The sequence below is a fragment of the Macaca fascicularis genome, chromosome 17 (genome assembly GCF_037993035.2).
Source record: "Macaca fascicularis isolate 582-1 chromosome 17, T2T-MFA8v1.1".
In the NCBI taxonomy this organism is placed as follows: Eukaryota; Metazoa; Chordata; class Mammalia; order Primates; family Cercopithecidae; genus Macaca; species Macaca fascicularis.
This window is the reverse complement of record NC_088391.1, coordinates 11,842,911-11,863,429: the sequence shown is the minus strand read 5'-3', so window position 1 is coordinate 11,863,429 and position 20,519 is coordinate 11,842,911. Positions and strand designations below refer to the sequence as shown.

General features: G+C 37.4%; 1 protein-coding gene across 6 annotated transcripts in view; it reads right to left on the bottom strand.

Moving 5' to 3' along the window:
• Nucleotides 1-20,519, bottom strand: part of FRY (FRY microtubule binding protein) — a 454,114-nt gene that overhangs the window by 144,061 nt on the left and 289,534 nt on the right. For all 6 annotated transcript variants that reach the window (XM_074021820.1, XM_074021819.1, XM_074021818.1 and 3 more), the window contains 5 exons: nucleotides 18,990-19,091; nucleotides 8,711-8,814; nucleotides 8,140-8,248; nucleotides 6,265-6,351; nucleotides 136-307 (listed from right to left, as the gene is read on the bottom strand). In XM_074021820.1, coding sequence (XP_073877921.1) covers nucleotides 136-307; nucleotides 6,265-6,351; nucleotides 8,140-8,248; nucleotides 8,711-8,814; nucleotides 18,990-19,091 — 574 coding nt within the window. The remainder of the gene's footprint in view (nucleotides 1-135; nucleotides 308-6,264; nucleotides 6,352-8,139; nucleotides 8,249-8,710; nucleotides 8,815-18,989; nucleotides 19,092-20,519) is intronic.

Below are 20,519 nucleotides of genomic sequence, written 5' to 3'. Positions count from 1 at the left end.
AAACAATTAATGTTGGAATGTCTTATCACCTACTTCTATAAAGATTTTTCAAAAGTGCATCTCACTAAAGTTAAATATCTACTGGTCATTTTAAGGGCTTAATAAGGCTTAGTTCTAATGCACTCTGAAACTCACCTATCATTTTGGCTTCCTCTTCAGTTAGCGTTTTACTCAAATATGTTTTCTTTACTCTCAATGTGTTTCCTGAAGGAAGAACGGCTCCTGTAACTGGCATGGGAGGTTCCCCGTCTTTCTGCTGCAAGCTATCAGCTATGACCAAGAATGCCCGTAAACCAATGTTCATTCTCTGTAAGAGACATTAATTTCATGACAAAAGGAAAGGCCCAATTATTGTAGTGGAATACATCCATAAGTCTTTCAGAGAGTTAAGATTGAATTGCATGTAGATTAGTATAAGAAAATAATTTAAAAGGCACGAGAGTGTAGGGCAATCTTATGAAAATAAAATTAAGTTTCTGTCACTGTTTTTTGTTGCTGCATCATAAGAAAACAACACGGGGGATTTCACCAAATGTGGAGGGCATGTTTGAGATGGTCATGTACTATATTCAGTTGAGGGGAATGCTGGGTGTATCTCTAAAAGATATGCCTCATCCTCTGGAGCAGGTGTAACTAAGGAAAACTGACGTAAATAAAGGCTTACATGTCTCCTGGAAGAAGGGAGGCACCACATGTGTTAGCCCACAAAGACTGAACGGAAACACCCAGAGATCCAAATGGGAACCATAAAATGAACATTGCCTGCTCTCAACTGCAGGTCCTGACTTCTGATTTACAAAAGCCAGCAAGTTTGAGAATAAATTTTAAAAATTCAACGCCACAGAACCTGCTACTGATGAAAACACACGGGAGTGTAAGAAGAAATGTGATTGTGGGCCAGACAGATCTTCCTTAGGCACAACTGTGGACCTGAAAGACAGCTCAGTAAGACAGGTGCTCTCCCCTAGTGCTCATCTTCAAAGGTCAGAAGGTACCTAAACATCTGTACTCCATTAAACAGCCATGTGTGAAACCTTTACACCAATATTTTTAAACCTCATGAAGTAGTAAGTTCCCCAAGTATACTACTACCTACGGAAGAAAACAATGACAATTACTAGGACTGATGAAAAGAATTAGTTACAATTTATTGAGTCCCTAAAATATATCCAGAACTGCTCATTAACTTTCATCCTTAACACAGCCATATAAGGAAGGTATTCCTATTTCTCAGGGTAAGGTATTCTCATTTTTTCACGCGAGGAAACTAAAATATAGTGGGAAGCTTTGCATCTAAATCTGGTTTGCCTGAATCACCTATTTAGTAGAACACGATTACATTTTATAACATAAAGTAACATAGACTTCTATTCATTTTAAAATAATTTATTCAAGCTTTAAGGAGCTGTCATAATTCAACCAGGACTTGGTAAACATTTCTCTGGCCCATTTATAAGCAATTCAATGTGTACTTTATGATTTTTTGGCCTTAAAATGATATGCTTTCTCCATTTTCTAGAATGAAAGAGTATTACTTTAAAAAATAATCTGTGTATCAAAGCCCATTAGTTCCCTCTTTTGACAGTTCTTTTATGAGATGTTTCTAGGCTTGTGTGTGTCTCTCAAGACACAGTAATGTTGTGGATAAGAAAATAAAATGGTCAATTCAGCAGATGCAGTACTAATATAATAACCGTGGGATGACACATGTGGTCAAGCCTCAATTATCTGCCAGTGGATTATCCAATTTAGCAATCATCCTTGTCAGTTCTCTAAGTTTTCCTTTTCCCTGGACAACACTAAGGGCAGAAATAAGATGGGATAGTTTGGGACACACATTTTGAAGTTAACTTCAAAAATAATTTCTTTTTTAAAAAATTTCATATAGTTCTGCATCACACCTCTCCCTTTTATTTGTCTGGCCTTGGAAAATTACTTAACTTTTCCAAGTCCAGGTATCAGCTTCCTTTCTGTAAAATGAGGATAGTAATACCTATCAATCATATAGGGCTATTGTGAGAATTAAAGAAAAGGCGTGAAAAGCTGCCGATGGCAAATATCTATTGTAAGCCAGAATCCCCACTCTATTTTTTTTAAAATCAAGTTTATTGAGATATAAATTACATGTACTAAAAGTCGCTCCTTTTAGTTGTACAGTTCCTTGAGTTTAGAGAAACATACATAGTCAGGTAACCGCCAACAGAATCAAGATCCAAAATATTTCCACCATGCCCAGAAAGTCCCTTGTGCCTTTTTGCAGTTAGTCTTAGCCCCTAACCCAAGCACATGACAAACTTTGTCAAATTTCCACCGATAGTTTTACCTTTTTCATTTACCTTGATGTAAATGGAATCAAACAGTACATAGCCTTTACATCTTGCTTTTTTCACTGAGCACGGTGCTTTTGAGATGTTATTCCAAGTATCAGCAGTTTGTTCATTTTTATTGCTAAACAGTATCCACTGTATTGATGATTCACAATTTGTTCAGCCATTCACTGGAGTTTGCACATGAGTCACTTTTTTATTTTCAGTGGTTATGAATGAGGCTGCTATAAATATTTGCACAAACCTTTGTGAACATGTGTTTGGTTTTCTCTACGAAAAATACCTTGGGATGGAATTGCTGAGTCATATGGTTAAGTATACATTTAATCTTGAAAAGGCCGGGTGCGGTGGCTCAAGCCTGTAATCCCAGCACTTTGGGAGGCCGAGACGGGTGGATCACGAGGTCAGGAGATCGAGACCATCCTGGCGAACACCGTGAAACCCCGTCTCTACTAAAAAATACAAAAAACTAGCCGGGCGAGGTGGCGGGCGCCTGTACTCGGGAGGCTGAGGCAGGAGAATGGCGTAAACCTGGGAGGCGGAGCTTGCGGTGAGCTGAGATCCGGCCACTGCACTCCAGCCCGGGCTACAGAGCGAGACTCCGCCTCAAAAAAAAAAAAAAAAAAAAAAAAAAAAAAAAGAAATTGTCATACTTTTCTAAAGTGGTTGTACCTTTTTGTAATCTCACTAGAATAGTATGAGGTTCTAGTTGCTCTTTTTCTTCCCCAGTACATCTCGTTTTGGTTTTAAATTGAATTTCCTTAATGACTAATGATGTTGAATGTCTTTTCATGAGATTCTTAGCCATTTGTATCTCTTCTTTGGTGAAGATGCTGTTCCTTTTGCCCATTTAAAAAACTGAGTTATTTTCTTATTATTGAAATGTGGGAATTCTCTACATAATCAGACGGAAGTCATTTGTCAGATGAGTTTCGTAAATATCTTCTCACAGTCTATGGCTCTCCACTTTGTTAACTGTTTTTTGAAGTACAGACATTTTTAATTTTGATGTTCAATTTATCAACTTTTTTCTTGTATAGTTTATGATTTTTATGTCCTAGAAATGTTTGCCCACCTGAAGGTCATGAAAATTTTCTTCTGGGAGATGTACAGTATCAGGTTTTACATTTAGGTTTATGATCCATTTTGAGTTAATTTTTGTTCACAGTGCAAATTATAGGCTGAGGTTCAATATTTTGCAGGTGGATATCCAATTGTTTACCATCATTTATTTGAAAGATTATCTTCTATCCACTGAATTAACTTAGAATCATTGTTGAAAATCAATTGACCCTATATGTGTTGGTCTATTTCTAGATTCTCTATTCTGTTCAACTGTTTTTTATATTCATCCTTCTGCCAATACTACACTGCCTTGATCACTATACAACTTTACAGTAAGTCCTGAAATCAGGCCATGCTAGTCTTCTAATTTTACTCTTCTTTTACTAAATGATGCTGGTTATTCTAGTTCCTTTGATTTTCCATATAAATTTTAGTATCAGCTTATTGATTTCTACAGAAAAGGTATAGAGATTTTAATTGGGTTTATTATTATTGAGATTTCAGTTTAATCTACATAGATCAATTTGGGGACAACTGACCTCTTGTTGTTAACACTGAGTAATTCAATCTACAGTTATTTCTCTTCATTGTTTGGGTCTTCTTTGATTTCTCTCAGTATTTTGTAATTTTCAGTATTAAAATATTGCACATATTTTGTCAGCTTTAGTGCTAAGTATTTTGTTTTTCATTGTTACTGTAAATTGTTCAATTTCTAATTCTTCACAACTAGAATATATTGATTTTATTTCTCTTGTATCCTACAAACTTCCTAAAATCATTTATTAGTCCTAGTAGGTTTTCCTTAGGTTTTTTGTACATAAATAATCATGTTCTCTGTGATAAAGACAATTTTATTTTTTCCTTTCCAATCTATATGCTTTTATTTCTTCTTCTTGCCGCTAGCGCTGCATAAGACCTCTGGCTTCACGCTATTGTAGGTCAAGGAAAAACACAGAAATTGATGACCAAGAAACTCTTCTCACAGACCAGCAAGTCTTCATGACGATGAGGATGGATAGAGAAGGTCATGTAAGTGTGCACCAAAACAAGGCAATTACCTAGAAATTACTGAAGAGCTGAGGGGTGGCACAGCATAAACTTTACAGTAAGATAATCCTTTAGATCTCCAGGCCTTGTTCCACAAGCTACTTCGAAAATATTATTTAAGACCCAATCTGAACTGGTTTCCTGAGAACCAATGCCCTACAGCGTGTTTCATCGAGTGTATGACATCTGCTTTGCAGACTATGCTGTCCTCCTGTCTGCTTTTGAGTAGGGTTATGGGTATGCCTTTGGGCTTATAATTACCAACTACTGATAAATGCATTATTTCATAAATCTATAAGATCATGAGAAATGGAAGAAGATAACCAAATATTTACTCCCATTGGTATTTTTTCTTAAATCACGGTTCCAACTGCTCTACGCAGAGAGGTTAACTAATTAAGCACTGACTGAATGAGGAGTTTGAGAAAAGAACCAAGAAAACATTTTATAGATGGTGATAATGATGGTAGTAGCTTTTAACATGTCCTTTTTAGACAAGTAATCCAGTAATTCTGAGAACTGATTGTTAAAGACAGTAGAGCCATGACTGCTAAGAACTGAAGAATGTCTTGAGAACCTTCCCAGCAAGAGAAGGCTCTTCACTGTATAGCTCTGGGCCTCCTTCCAGCCAAAAGGCTCTGGTTTGGCACTGGCCCTACCCCCTCCCATTGGCCCAGAGACCCTGGCTGCAGTCATTCCAGAAGCCTGTGAGGTCACTGGACACCAGACAGAAACTCCCATTTTTGGACTTTTGTGCTGTTCCCAGATATGTGGCAACCTTAGTATCAAGAAGAGAATATGGGGTGTGGTGGGGAGCACGGGACGAACAGGGACCTGGGTCCTTTGCTACCAACAAGCTGCCTGTCTCCAGCCTCTGGGCCCCCTTCCCCACTGACAGAATGAAGGAGGCAGATGATAATAGTGATAGGAACTCTCTATGTATTTCATTTTTATGGTGTGCAGTCTCCTCTCTCCCTCTCTCCCTGTCTTCTTTCCCCCTTTTTTTTCTTAAGAGTTCGTAATGTACTCTTCCTAATATCACAATTCCTCTGCGAGTTGAAGTAGAAAAGCATTTTGTCATTTTTACTAGTGAAAAAGCTGGAGTTCATAGAGGTAAATGTCACACAGTTAGGAAAAGCAGCAGAGCCTGTGACAAGTGGCAAGTAGCAAATCTGGCTCTGCTGACTTCTGGTCCAGTGTTCTTTCTACCACCTCATAGAAAAGGAGGCAGTGTGCCAGGCCTACTTTTGTTGGCTGACAGTGTTTTTAAAAGTTTAAAATTATATGTGCTTTTCATGTGCACATCCTCCACTGCTCCACGATGTGTATGACACCCACTGTATACTCATCTCCACAATCTGCCTGCCCTGGAGTTGGGATGCGGTCACAGAAACAGATGTGCATACATTATTTATTTAATTTCATTGTTTCACTGTTTTTATAATTACACATATTTGTTCTTCTCTGTTTCATCACTTCCCAATGCTAAATTTGTTAAACAGTTATAAGTAAAAGCACTGACTTTTCTCAAATAAAACAACCTGACTTTTAGTGATGAATTATCTTTTTGGGCAAGAATTACTCTGTTGTACAAGAACAGATTATGGTAGCACATCAACCTTTCATCTAACCATTTCATTCTAAATCTATTCATCCAAAATTTTACTTCTGAAATTCCACCATCGTCTGAATTTGGACATTGACAGGAACAAATAGAAGACTCTGTGAGAAGACGTCCCTCACCCCATTCTCCAAAGCCACAAAGCAAAGGTATGGCTCCGTGAAGATATGCTCTGTTAGAAGTACATAAAAGGATCATTCATACCTCTGGGTTGAGACTGAATGCTTTTGCTGGTTTTCCCACACAAAGAAAATCGAAAATGATTTCTTTCATTGCAAAATCTAAACGTTCCTATAGTAAAAACAAGAACACAAAATGAAAGTGTTAAAATATAAACTCAACATAAAATGGCTATTTTTATCAATAAGCACCAAGCAAACAGGTGGTGGCTAAAAGTGGGGGGGCACTGCTTGGTTTTGTGGCTTGCAAGGAACCTGGAGGAAGACCATGCCCATCTGACCCGAGGGTAGGGCTGCTTCTGTTTTGTGTGGTGTGCAAGGAGGCCTTCATTATACAAAATATGTAATTGGCCCCTAAACCACACTATGACTAATGACAAAAGACCCCCCCGACAAATCAAATAACCAAACGCTTGGGGTATCTGGGCTTATAAAGACTGTGAACTCTTCCTACTTGTACTGTACCTCTTTGAAAATGCATTTTTAAAGAGATCACTGCAAAATGATAATTTTCTTTTACTCTCTAACATTACAAATCCTTTGGCTCATATTATAACAAACAATTCTGCATGTGAGACATGTAATCAACACATAAGATATATTAAGGTTACTTAATATATTGGGGTATGTGTGTATATATATAGTATAACAGGTATAATATACTAGGTATACATATAATAGTTAATATGCATAATTAATACATTCAAAAATATATCAGGAATATATATATCAGGTATATATAATTAATATAGATATAATTTATATATTTAAAAATACATCAGGTATCTGTGTGTATATATATGTGTGTATATATACATATTTATTTATATATATATAAATAAAACAGGTTCATTTTATTCAACATATTCCGGAATAAACAAAGCACATTCTCAGTCACGTGATAATCACGTGCAGAAAAATGACATTAATTCTTTCACCTGCAGAGCAAGTAATGTCCTTTCCCTAAGTACAAATATTACAGAGCTACTTCACTGCACCAAACACAAAGAGAGACATTACTGTCAAATCATCTGTGAAGCAGGAATTGAATCTTACACTTTATGTCAATATCAATTGTACTTCAACAGTACTTTCATGCCTATTTTTCCTTTTAAGCACACGATATTCTGAGGCAAGCATTTTCATTCCCATTTTACAGATAAAGAAACAGAAAGAAGATGTTCTCTGACTTGTTTAAGCTTACAGAGCTGGCTCATGGCAGAGGCTGGACTGGAATAATAGTCTTTTCCTGTTCCTATGCACAAGGAGGTCAAAGTTGGGGTAAACCCATTTACTCACAAAGTGTTTTGAAAAGTAAAACTCCTGGGTTCAAATAGTAAATTACATATTAAAAACTATGTTTAATATTACTGAAACTGTTTTTAAGTCATTAATATACCTAGAGCACTTAGAACAGTTCTTGGCAAAAGAGTGCTTGATAAATGCTAATATTCCTATTAAAATCTTTTTCATAGGTTGAAATAACATTATTATTTATTCCTCACATTTTGCTAAATTGTTCTCTTTTGGTTTTCTCTGAACATCAGACCCTTTGCTTCCTCTTTACTTGCAGAATCCAGAGCAGAGAAGCAGGAAAAAAACAGAGGTGAAGAGTCAAGATAATCTTACTAATTCATAGACTTTGTGACTCAGATGAGCCACTTAAACTCTGTCTCTGTTTCTTCATTTATCAGATGCTGAAAACAATTGATGTACTCAACTCAAAACTTGTTTTGAAGCAAAAGGATAGGCTGTGTGTGAAAACACTTTAAACCTTTCTCAGAAGTCTAAACACGTAAGATATTAATTTAGACTTTCCATCTTTTAGTACTTCATAAGAAGGAGGCTGGCTGCTTAAAAACCATTAGAAGATTCCCACCACCAGAATCTTCTCCATTACCTGGGCAATGAACTGGATGATTTTCACAAAGATGTTCAGAGGCATGTCCCTTGGCACCACACCACGGGACCCTTTGGGGAAAAGTGTGGTGATGATGGTTATAAGTCGGCTGAAAGATAAGGGGGAAAAGAGAAAACAAGCAAGATTGGCTGAGCTCCAGTTCTGTAAGAGAAAATGGCAGATGTTTCATCTTATCTAAGTATCAGAGAGAATTCAGAAAAAGAAAACAAACCACCTCACCCCTTTCCATTAGCATAATTACTCTATGAAAAGTTTTTCTGGAAAACTAAGAGCAGATGGAAGATGATAGCCTTTTTTTTTTTTTTTTTTTGTTAAAGTGGCAAATGCAACTCTGGAAGTGGAACCTGTTGATCCTGGTAGAGGCTGGAGCTTTTGTAATGGGTGTTGAGCCAATGACTATGGAAAGCCTGAAAATGTTCCTTAGGACGTAGATATTTTAGAAACTGTCAGCTTTGAATAGCTTCTAGTTGAGTTAGCACAGGTAGTAATAAAAGCACCCTCTGCAGTGGCTGAGTGATGTGGTTACCATTGACACAAGCCAAATCCTTACCTCTGAGTAGCTGTGTTGCTTTCACATTTAATTCGAATCATGTAAACCCAAAGTAATCGGTAGAGAGATTCCAGTGCAACTCGAGCCATCTTGGGGTCTTTGTTCTATAACAGAAACCAAGATGTAAGACTGCAGATGTAAATAGCGAGGTCTGAGGTTCCAGAGATGGCTCTTCTCTGAAGGCCTGGAAAAGGCAAGCTCCAGGTGGATGGCTGGGTACTCACAAGGCACACTGCATCATCTGGAACTTACAGGGTATTGGCCTCTCAATGCTCATAGGATAAATCATCCATGAGGAGGCATATAAATGGTGGGACAGAGTAATTCTGGGGAAAGCCATGTCACTTTCTCATTTGCCAAGGTGAGTACTCAAGAGATTATCTTCTCCCTCCAGCCCTAGGGAACCCAAATTCTTTAGCACCAATAGGAGAATCAGTCTGTTCTTTTTATTGTTGATTATGTTCTTTTAAACCCTTATTGTTTTGATTCTCCAACGCCTCCGCCCCAGCCCCATCCCCATCCCATCTGATTACCCTCCAATATTTATTGAGACTAATGTGTACTAGGTACTATGCTAGAACCTGAGATGTAGAGACAAAAGATAATCCTTTCCCTTAAGATGTTCACAGTCTTTGGGGGATGGGAATCAACTCTACAACAGTATGAAAAACTGGTAGGGACAGAAGCTAGAGGATAGGAAGAAGGGCAACACATGGCAAACTCAAGGAATGGGGTCAGGAAAGGATTCCAGGAGCATATAAAAACTAAGATGACTCATGCCTGTAATCCCAGCACTTTGGGAGGCCGAGGCAGGTGGATTACGAGGTCAGGAGTTCGAGGCCGGCCTGGCCAAGATGGTGAAACCTGGTCTCTAATAAAAATATAAAAATTAGCTGGGCGTGGTGGCGGGTGCCTGTAATCCCAGCTACTTGGGAGGCTGAGGCAGAGCACTGCTTGAACCCAGGAAGTAGAGGTTGCAGTGAGCCGAGATCGCACCATTGCACTCCAGCCTGGGCGACAGAGAGAGACTCTGTCTCAAAACAACAACAACAACAACAACAACAACAACAACAACAACAACAAACTCAGATGAACCTTAAATCCGTTTTTGTTGTACTCATTCATAATGCACACACATTTGAGTTACTACGCTGAGCCTGCCACGGTTTGTGGCCCTAGATACTTGGAAAGGTGTAAAAAAAAAATGTTGGGAGGGGGAGGTATGTAGGCAGAGGCAAGAGCACATGGAACCTGAGAGAAATGGAGGAGCAACGGGCTCCTGTTTTGGAGCCTGGGAATCCTTTGTTTGCTGGTGAAGGGCCACTGCAAGGCCAAGTGAAGGAGCAGTAGCTGGTGAGGCTTGAGAGGAAAGCAGGGGTCACATGAGGCACCTTTCATGAGGAGAACAAGCTCATGATGGTGACAGGCAGCCAATGAGATCAGAGAGACCACAGAGGAAGTCCAATGTCTGCAGCATGGGGAATGGAGCAGAGGCAGGGAGACCAGTTGTGGGCACCCAGGCATTAAAAAATCCGTCAGAGAGGAGAGTGTGGGTTTCATCATCTCGTGGACACTTCATTCCTCAATTCCTTCCTTCTGACTCTCACTCCATTCTTTCAAACAATTTTATAGATTTTATCCACAAAATTTCTCTTGAATTGGACCTCTTATCCATTCTCACTTCCTTTGCTATAGCTCAGGCTCCCAGCACTGTCATCTGGACTGCTGCAGTACCCTCCTAACAGTCTCCCTAAGTCAATCCCTGCCCCACTGTCTATCTTATACCAATTATAATCCTTTCTATATAGAAATCACAGAATCAGTGGTTTCCCTGGTGCCTGTGGGATCAAGTTAACATTTGCTGGCCTGGCATACCAGACTAGTCAATAGCTGGCTCTAACCTATCTCTTCTGCCTCCCATCCTGTTACTCTCCGGCAAGCTATGTAAACCCTAGCTAGGCCATGTTCATTCTATTTCCATGATAGAAATGCCCTTCCACCCCCATTCCTGAATCTTTCTTTTCTCCCAAGTGAACCCTGTTCATTCTTTATAGTGGGCTTGGATGTCCTTTCCTTTGTGAAGCCTTCTCTGTTCCTCCCTGATGTCTTAAATCCCAGCCCATTAAAACTAATTATTTCCTCCTGAGTGTCCCCTGACTCTCATACACACCTCTAGCATAGCCCTTCAACTCCTTACCTATGGTGGGGGGGGACCTTGTTTAAACATCAGCTCCCACATAAATGATAGATTCTCTGAAAAAAGGCGGCATTATTTACCCCTAAGATCTATTAAAATTTCTGCTTTTCTGCATGGGGTCAATGAATGTTTGCTAACCAGTCTTTCAGTATCTTAACTTTCTGATAGGTCTTTTGTCTTTATATTACTTGTCTATCTCCATTTATTTAGTCATATGGTTCTCTTTTCTTAGTGTAGATAATTTAGGTACTGATTTTTATAGAATTCTTAATTGTTTAGAAATGATCTGGGATAAAGTTTATCTTTAAACTGTTACTGAATAAAGATGATCCACATAAATAAATTCTATAGGAAAGGCTATAGTGAGAAATTTTTAGATTTAGGAAAGATAGACTTCATAGTCTTTGTAGTCTAACAACTTTTTAGGGTGGTCATTATTCTAAAAGTCTAAATTTCCATATACATTTAGGTCTGTTCTACATTTCTTTTTGTTCTACTAGTCTTGTGTATTCAAGTATTAATACCACATCATTTTAATTATTCAGGTTTTATAATGTGTTAATATCTAGTATGGCCTACTTTATATAGTCCATTGCTTTTTTTTTTTTTTAATTTTTAGCAGTTTCCAAGATTTTCTTGCATGTTTATTCTTCTAGATGAACTTTATAGCTGTTTAGCTTCATGGAGAAAAAAAAAAAAAACCCTGGCTTTTTAGAAGCACACATTTATGTAGAAGGTTTTTTTTTTTTGCCTGTTAAAATAAGAGGTAAAATTTGTCAAATGTTTTAGTTACTTAAAGGGGGCTTGAAACTAGTAAAGTTGCATTTAAAATATTCGATCATTTAAAAATTTCAAAACTTCTGACTACTCGTCTTCCAATTGGTCCAAATCAGCAGATGCCTATGGTGTACTTACATGGTGGTTAAAAGCAGACTCCACACACAGACTGCCTGGGTTTGAATCCATTCTTGCCTTATAATTTATTAGCTGTGTGACCTAGCAAAAGCATTTTAATCTCTGTGGGTCTGATTTTCCCTGTCTGGGAAATGCAGATGATAATCCTACCTCCATCACAGGAATGTATGAGAGTTAAATGAGTTAATGCACATAGGGTACTTAACGCTGTATCTGCCTGTGGTATTATTATGTAGAAGACACCTGCAATCCAGCAGCAAACAAGGGCAATGTAGCCCCTGCCTTTAGGGAGCTTCTCTTCTAGTAGAAACATCTTTTCCTTTGCGAATTTCCTTTTTTAAAATATATGTAACAGTTTATATTTGCATAGCGTATCATTTGAAATTCTTTCATATACATTATCTCTCATTGTGAATCACGATGAGGAAAGCACGTATCATCTCAATTTCACTGTAGACCATAACCGAAATCTCTAGTTTAAGTGATTGACATTAGTGTCTTCTGTGTCAACTTCAACTTCTTTAAAATATTTGATCTGTCCCTCTTGTCTACCATTTTTCTTGCATCTTATTGTGACCAATAGTCTTTCACTCTTAAGAACACTTCTGAGATTATTTTTCCTTCCATAGGCACTGAAAAGCAAAGTGGCAAACCTAGGTTTTAGTCTCTCTGTGGATTATGTACTGTAAATTGGTTTTTAGCATTTCAAGATGATATCACATCATTGCAACCGCCTCCTAAATGGATTTTCTGGCCTCTCTTCCATTCTTGCACAAATGATATTCTTAAAAATACAAACATGTTTTTTTACTTTCCTGCATTTAAAGTCCTGCATTTAAAGACTTAAGTGGCTTCTAGTCACCTACTGGACAATGTCCAAATTTCATAATATGGCACATGAGGGGCCTTTTGTGACCTGGCTCCCTTGTACCACTTCCTGCCTCTGCCTTGTGGTAGGTGAACCTTGCACTGCAACATCCCTTTTGCAATTCCCTGCATGCCTGGAATGCCTTCCTACCCTTGTCTACTTGGAGAACTTAAATTCGATTAGGTGACACCTCCTCTTATTATATTCCCCTGCCCCTCTACTCCTGTCCCAATCCTCTGGAGAGGCTACCAAGTGCCCCTGCTCTCTGTTTTCCAGGAAATAGACATCCTTTACTTGAATGTTTCTTACCAGACAGTGAGCTCCAGGCATTCTGATTTGCTCATTTTTGTGTCCTCAGTGACTACCATACAGCAGGTTATATATTAAAAACAAAACCAGAAAGTATTCAAAAACAAAAACAATCTGAGTAGTAGCTGAACAACTTGATGCATAAACTAGATTAATTTGTACAGGACCTACACGAAAGACAAACTTTGCCATGTAGGTGAACCTAATTTTCATATTATAATAACAGTAATAAATACCTTGCACTTGTATGGAATTTTGGTATTTCAGAGGTGCCTTCACGTAACAAGATATCAATTGAAGGATTTTATAAATGAGAGAAGGCCCAATAAATTGCTCAAAGTAAACGACAGTAAACCAGGTTAATAAACGACAGCTGGGATAGGAATTGACTTATGCTCTAATAAGTATTGTTTTGTCAGAAATTGAAATGTATGTATTAAATGGTGCTTGCTATAGCAGGTATTTTATTTTATTCAATGCTGCACTTATATTAACTCATTTTAATTTTCACAACAATGTATGGTGTAGATTCTAGGCACAGAGAGGTCAAATAACTTACCTAAGGTCACACAGCTAATAAATGACAGTGCTAGAATCTGCACCTAGGCAATCTGGCCTCAGTGGCTTTAAAGCTTTAAATTTTCCACTTCAACTTAATACTATGTGGAGGCTGCACACATATGCTATTGATACCTACTCTACTTGAAGACAGCACTTCTTCTTCATCTGTCTTTGTATTTCCTTAGCAGCTAACAGAATAGGTGCTTGATGTATATTTTCAGGATGCAGACATTTCAGCATATGTCTCAAACCACTGATTTCTGTGTCAAAGATACTTGCTTCAAGATCAAAAAACCGTTCTTCTCTTGGTATCTGCATCTCCCTTAATTAATTAACCAATAATTAATTAATGGTATGCATTTATTATGGCTCTGAGGTTCACTGATATAATTGTTTAAGAAACAAGAAACTAGCTTCAGAGTAGATCTTCCCTGGACCTGCTGTATCTCACCTCACTGCCAGTCACTGACTTCATGGGATGTGTCAGCCTATCTAATAACATGCCTACTTCCTTTAAATTTTGCTTTTAATTAGTTTAGTTAAAACAATTCAGAGTTAATGGTAACAAAAGAGGACAAGTGAATTCACTGATAACTTGGCTGGTGATGCAATCAGTGGTATAGACCAATGTTACTCAAGGTCCATCAGCTGATTGTTTGCACCAAGTCACCTGTGCTGCTTATAAATATGCAGATTCCTGGGCTACACCTTAGATATTTTGAACCAGAACCTTGGAAAGTGGGCTTCAAGAAAGTGCATTTATAACAGGCTTCTGTAGGGATTCTTATGTATGTTAAGGTAAAGACCTAGTGAGATAGATAATTTTAGTCATCTACTAATTTTGTTACACTTAAAATACCTTCTAGTTTTCTCTTCCATTTCAAAGAGAAAGCCATCTAAGTAAATCTATGTCTTTGTTATATTTCTTTGCATATCACAGCCAACACTTTCCATCTTTTTGACATTTCTGATACTTGAATCAATTTACTTTGATTATGATTCACCGGGTTTGATGACTGTATATTATCCAAATAACCTATTGCTACAGTTTAGGATAATCTCTAAAATTATCATAACAACATTTTTACGGCAGTTATTTTTCTATTGAATGGCTGGATAAATAAGGCATTCATGGAAAATAACGTGCTCGTCATCTTATTACTAATTTTTTAGGTCCAGTTTATGTGCATTATTGGAATCTTTGAAATGTGTCTCTATTTTGGTAGATCTGAAACAGATTTTCTCGAGATTATAGAAATGAGATTAACAGTAAAGCAGAATAACTATATCTTGAAAATTAATAATTAAAATAGCTAATACTACACCATTTAAATTTGGTATTTAAAAGAGAAAGTAGTCATTTTAAAATAAATGCCATATATTTTAATTAATTCAGGCAATGATTGTGGAATCTTTAATATATTACTCAATGTCTCCACTTACAAGATAACATTAATAACCTTACTATTATGTGAAAACTTGAAAAAAGCATTCAAACTTTATTGCAATTATTACATACACATATTGAAGTGCTATACACAAGCTTCATCAAATATATTTATGGCAACCACACTTGTTTTGAGATTTTTACTGGAAATCAAATACCCTGCTTGTACCTCCCTTGCCTGCCTTCCCTGAATGCATCATTCTCCATCATAATATCTATTAGGTTTATGATATCTACTAGGTTTATGCTCCTTTAAAGCATAATGTCTATTAGGTTTATAATATCTATTAGGTTTATGCTCCTTTAGAGCAGTTATCATTATCTGTTTTTTTTTTTCCTCCTCATGTATTTATTTATTTGCTTGTTGGTCTGTCTCCTGCACTAAATTACAAGGTCTAAGAGACCAGGGAGTGCTACTGTCTTACTCATCACTTACTCCCAGTACCTAGAACTGTGCCTGGTCGACTACTTGTAAAGAATTGTTGGTAACTGACTGAATGGATTTAAGTCCTAGCATAAGTGCTCCCTGAGAAAAAAGGAGTATTCTTTCTCATTCTGTACTTTGGTTTCTCCAACTTTGACACTAAACTGAATCATGTCTAACCTCAGTATTGCTATCTGAGCAAAATATTTAGAAACACATAAACAACATTCATGAAAGCATAGGGAATATTCAGTGTAGCCTGTGGCGTTGCCATGATACCCACAACAATGTATATGAAGCCCCTGCCACTCGCCTGCTCATAATGTATCTCCAGTGAATGAGGGCTATTGTTATTATTATGGATCATATAATTAATGCACTTCTTAACCTCTGAGGTTTCTTTTCTGTCTTTTTTAAATTATAATTTGGGTCTCATTGGTATATTACATTCATTTTTATAAAATATAAGAAATTTTGAAATTCTCCCAATTCATTTTATTTTGAAGGATAAGAAACTAGCACATAGCTATTATGAACATGATAATTTCATTTTATTTAATTTTTAAATTTTTAATTTTTTTCTCATTTGTAAATGGTGACTCAACATTTTAAAAGTACTATTAAATCAATTTCACAAAGTATATTTCCTTTTGTCAGAATTAGGTGGTGTATGGTAGATGTGAAGGGAATGCATTTTTTTTGTAGCACAATATGTTCAGATTCTGACATAAAATACATGGAAGAAAAAAGTATTGGTCACCACGGACCAAGAGTTCCTGAAAGATGTGAATGTCTTAGTGAAAGGGTGCTATACGTTTCTCATCAGTTTATAATGGAATATTACTAATAGATGCTTAAGTTAATTAAGTGGAAATATTAAAGATTTCAAGTCTGTTCTCCCAAAGCAACCTGCTTCTGACCGACTAACGCTGGGAATAAACCAGGGCATCGACATTAAGTGAGTGTTGACCCTGAGAGCTTGTTTACAATGAAAGCGGGCAGGTTTTCATGCTCACGCACACTTCTGCTCTGCTCTGCCATGCTGCCCCTGATGGCTCACCTCTACAGAATACATCAAAGGTGACTACCAAGGTCAGCGTGTGGGATTCAGATGCGAGGTTCACTATCCTAAAGCATCTGTGGCTGGGGAGGGGTAAGGAAGGCAGGGAAGGGTGCGGGAAGGTGCGTGGGGGAAGGGTTGATTTGGTGGTCACTTAGGAAATGGCAGAATTGGTTCTAAATCCCATAAAATACTGTAGCAATTCAAGACGAAGAATATCTCTGAAGCTGTGTTAGTTTTTCTCAGGTATTTCTTCCTTACTAAGGACTTAAGAGGAGATTTGGAAGGTTTTCTGAATATTAATAACATTTTTTAAATGGTCCCATTCAAATCCCTACTAGGTTTAGTTGTAAATATATGTGACACAATTTTATTTCATTTTTATCTTACCAAGGATCTTTTTATATCTTTTAGCCTTGAGGTAGTGAATTCAAATAGATTATTACCCATAAAATATCACTGCCTTTCTGCCTTACTTTGTCTAATCACTTCTTTCATGATTCGTGGGGTATATGACCTCCACAACTCTCACAGGTATCTCTCTACTCCTACCTTTTACATCCTTCACTGTCTGCATCACGCATTTTGAAACTTCATTACATATCCTCCAATGAAATTCTAAGCTTGTCAAGGACAGGGACTCTATTCTAATCTAGTTTTTACAGAATTGCTTTCCCCCTCCTTCCCACTTTCAGCACTTTCCCTAGCACCTCACACAGTGGACACTACCTAAGTCCCTGCTGGACTGAATTCTGGAATGTGGTTCAGTCTCTACAGCATTCACTCTACATGCTCTTTCTGGCCTTACTGCCTCTTAGAAATCTGAGTGCTTGAAATGTTTGCACAGAGAAATACTGTCAGTGCCCAGGCCTGCTCCTCTCTGGGGCTGTATATAACCCTCGTATTAAATCTTTCTGGTGGGGTTTGACTACAGCTGTAAGCAACATTCTAACTTTGAAGTAATTAAGTTCCAAAGTAAGTTCCAAACATGCTCTGCTATGTTTCAAAAACAAGTTCAGACAAAAAATTGGGGTCTCTGTGGCCACAGCAATAGATTGTCATGAAAAATATTATTATAATTCCAAGCAAAAACCCAGACACATTAAACACAGAATACACAGAAAACTGCACTATAACACTCTCAATAATTCCCCTCTCTGTTTTCAATAAAGTGACCATTTCCCATCTGTGGAAAATGTAATAGAAAAAAATATTTAATGAACTAACAGCTGGATAACTTAAAAGTGGACCAATTAACAAATGACACGTTAAGAGTTATATGACAGATCCTCAAAACAAAAAAACAAAAGCAACAAACAACAACAACAACAAAACCTGAAAGTGGCCTTTATATAACACTTGATAACCCTGAAAAGCATTTCATTTTTTCAGAGTACTTAAAAGCTTAACTCGCTATCCACTGCTATTATATTTCACTGCCAATTTGAAGAAAATGAATGATTCTAATCTTGGATTTCACAATCAGCTTTCAGAGCCAGCTCATAGTTGGTGCTTAAAACAGCTCTAATGCAGATTATTGTGTAATTATGGTAAATGCCAAAATAATATAATTAATCTTAACTACTTCACCAAATTAAAGCATCATAGAAAAAAAAAAGGCAATGTGTATAAGCACATACAAAATTTTATAACTAAGTATATTCTTAAAATTCAAAAGCAGCTAATATCAAACTGGTAAAAGAAATTTAATCACATCTTTGGACACGAACAAGGACAACTGTCAAAAATACATCCTATTTGCACTTATATTAGGGATAGTTTTCATTTCACTGTCTTTTATCAATAGGTTACTAAAACTTAAAGCATATTCGCCACTTTTAAGTTATAAAGTCCATTTTAAAGCTAATCATTACAGCTGTTTGAGCCACAGGCACCATGACTTGATTCCTCACGTCACCCAGCACCTGTGCTGCAGGTGTATTGCTGGAAACAGTGAATGCTTAGGACTGACTGCCATGTGGCTTGAACAGGATACCTTCAAGAATCACAAATGACAGTGACAAGGAAGAGGTACTCTCTGTGGCTAGGTCAGTCCTTCCACAGACTGGAGCTTCTGCCCCAGAGACATTCTCCTAGACTGAAGGGGATAGAGGAAGGATGGAAAAGGCATAAGTGGGCTTCTGAGATCAAGGCGCATGCTTCTATTAGCTGAATGTGGCCCTTATTCTATTTTTAAATCATTTAGATAAAATGTGACAATGGATGCATATAAAGGAACATTTAATTCTACTTTTAAAGTGATCCTTGCTAGAACAGATTTATTTTTCCCAAATCTGAAGTGATTTATCTTATTCCTAGTCACTTTCTAAAATTGACTGTATTTAATAAGAACTGTTATTAATATTTTTTTCATTATTCCACCAGTATAGGACAATTCCCCTGGCAAACATCAGGAGTCACTTCCAGAAGCACACCGACCAGCCTAAAAACTATGTAAATGTTTTAAAAAGATCGTTTTTGAGCTGACAAATACTAACTTTAAGGTTGGACAAGCAGTTGTTGAGGAAAATGTGCCACCTGTTCAGGAACAGCTGCTTCTGACTGACACAGAGCAAACAGGTCACCAGAGGGTACAAGGCCTGAGGAGAAAAGAGAGGAGGTCACAGGATAATTTATATTTCAACAAACCAGGTAACATACATTCTCTGTACCCACTACCTTGCCATCTCCCTCTGGGGCTCTGTGGGCAAGAAACAGGACGCTGCGTAGCACAGCAGTGCCCAGTGGATGCAGGGCACTGGTGTGCATTTCACAGACACTTTCTGATAATGCTGGAGATGGAATAACCAAGAATTACGGATAGCGTATAATAAAATGAAATAAGTTTCATATACAATAATGCAGAAATCTGATTCAATGATTTAGACTTTGCTTAAAACCTTTAAAAACAAACTTACCATCTTAGATCACTCTCTTATCTCCAGAAAAAAAAGCAGGAAGGCACACACATTTTGAAAATGTTATTGGCTCTTTTTCTCATAGACATCTAATAGCTTGTCCCTATCTTAGAGGTAGTTGTCTATATTTTCTTTTGCGTGCAACCTTCTGGTAATTAAGGAAGATTCCTAAAAGAAATGTTATTGCACTGGTAAACTCTACCAAGACAAATTTAACCACAGGAGGAATTTGCTTATGACCGAATAAACAGAGGTGCTACTGTGCTTTTCCTGCCGAACTGGGCCAGCTTCCCACAGCAACTGGAGAAGACAGCAAAGGTAATGAGCAGCTACCCAAAAAATCATACATGCAGAATCCATCACTATTTTGCTAAGCCAGATGTGACAGACCTTTATGATTCCCCCTAAATCAAGGATCGTGAAATAAAAATGTAACTGGCTCATCTGCTAACTTGAATTAACAAGAAACAACTGCCCACAATGCTTAACGGTTCATTAGTTTTTTTTTTTTTTTTTAATAACTTAGTTTTAAAGGGACTTGGAACTACTGCTACCACTGAGTGCAGCTCTAATGCTAGTCAGTAATCTAAAAAATACGCATGTGGTCACTTAGTCACAATGACCACAGAACATAGACAAATGAGCAAATTTGTCACCACTACCAGCAAAGCAACCCTAAGTACCTGCTCAAATCATGGTAGGGATGTTCATCCTCTGGAGACGAGCATAAACCATGCCAGTAACCAGATCCCTAAGCAACTTGCTTTCTCCCAACTTTCACATTACAGCTTTTACACCACTTGCCAATTCATAAACCAAAGCTTTATTCACCACAGCGGGTAAAAGGTGGTGGTAACCTAAAAGACTTTTCTATACTGCTCTTCAGTACCAAAACCTTCCCAAGAATTATTTTCTCAGCCTTCAGAGAATCCTTTCTAGGGGCAACTGTATTTCCCAACTCCTTTTCCTGCCTGTTTCCATTTTGATACTAGTATCCAGATAGGAATTAGCCAGGGCAGGTTCCTGGGGATTGAGAAAAAAACTGTTATTATAAACTTTAGCTTTCAGATTGGAAAAAGGTTCTCAGAAATTAAAATAAAAATCAAGTTA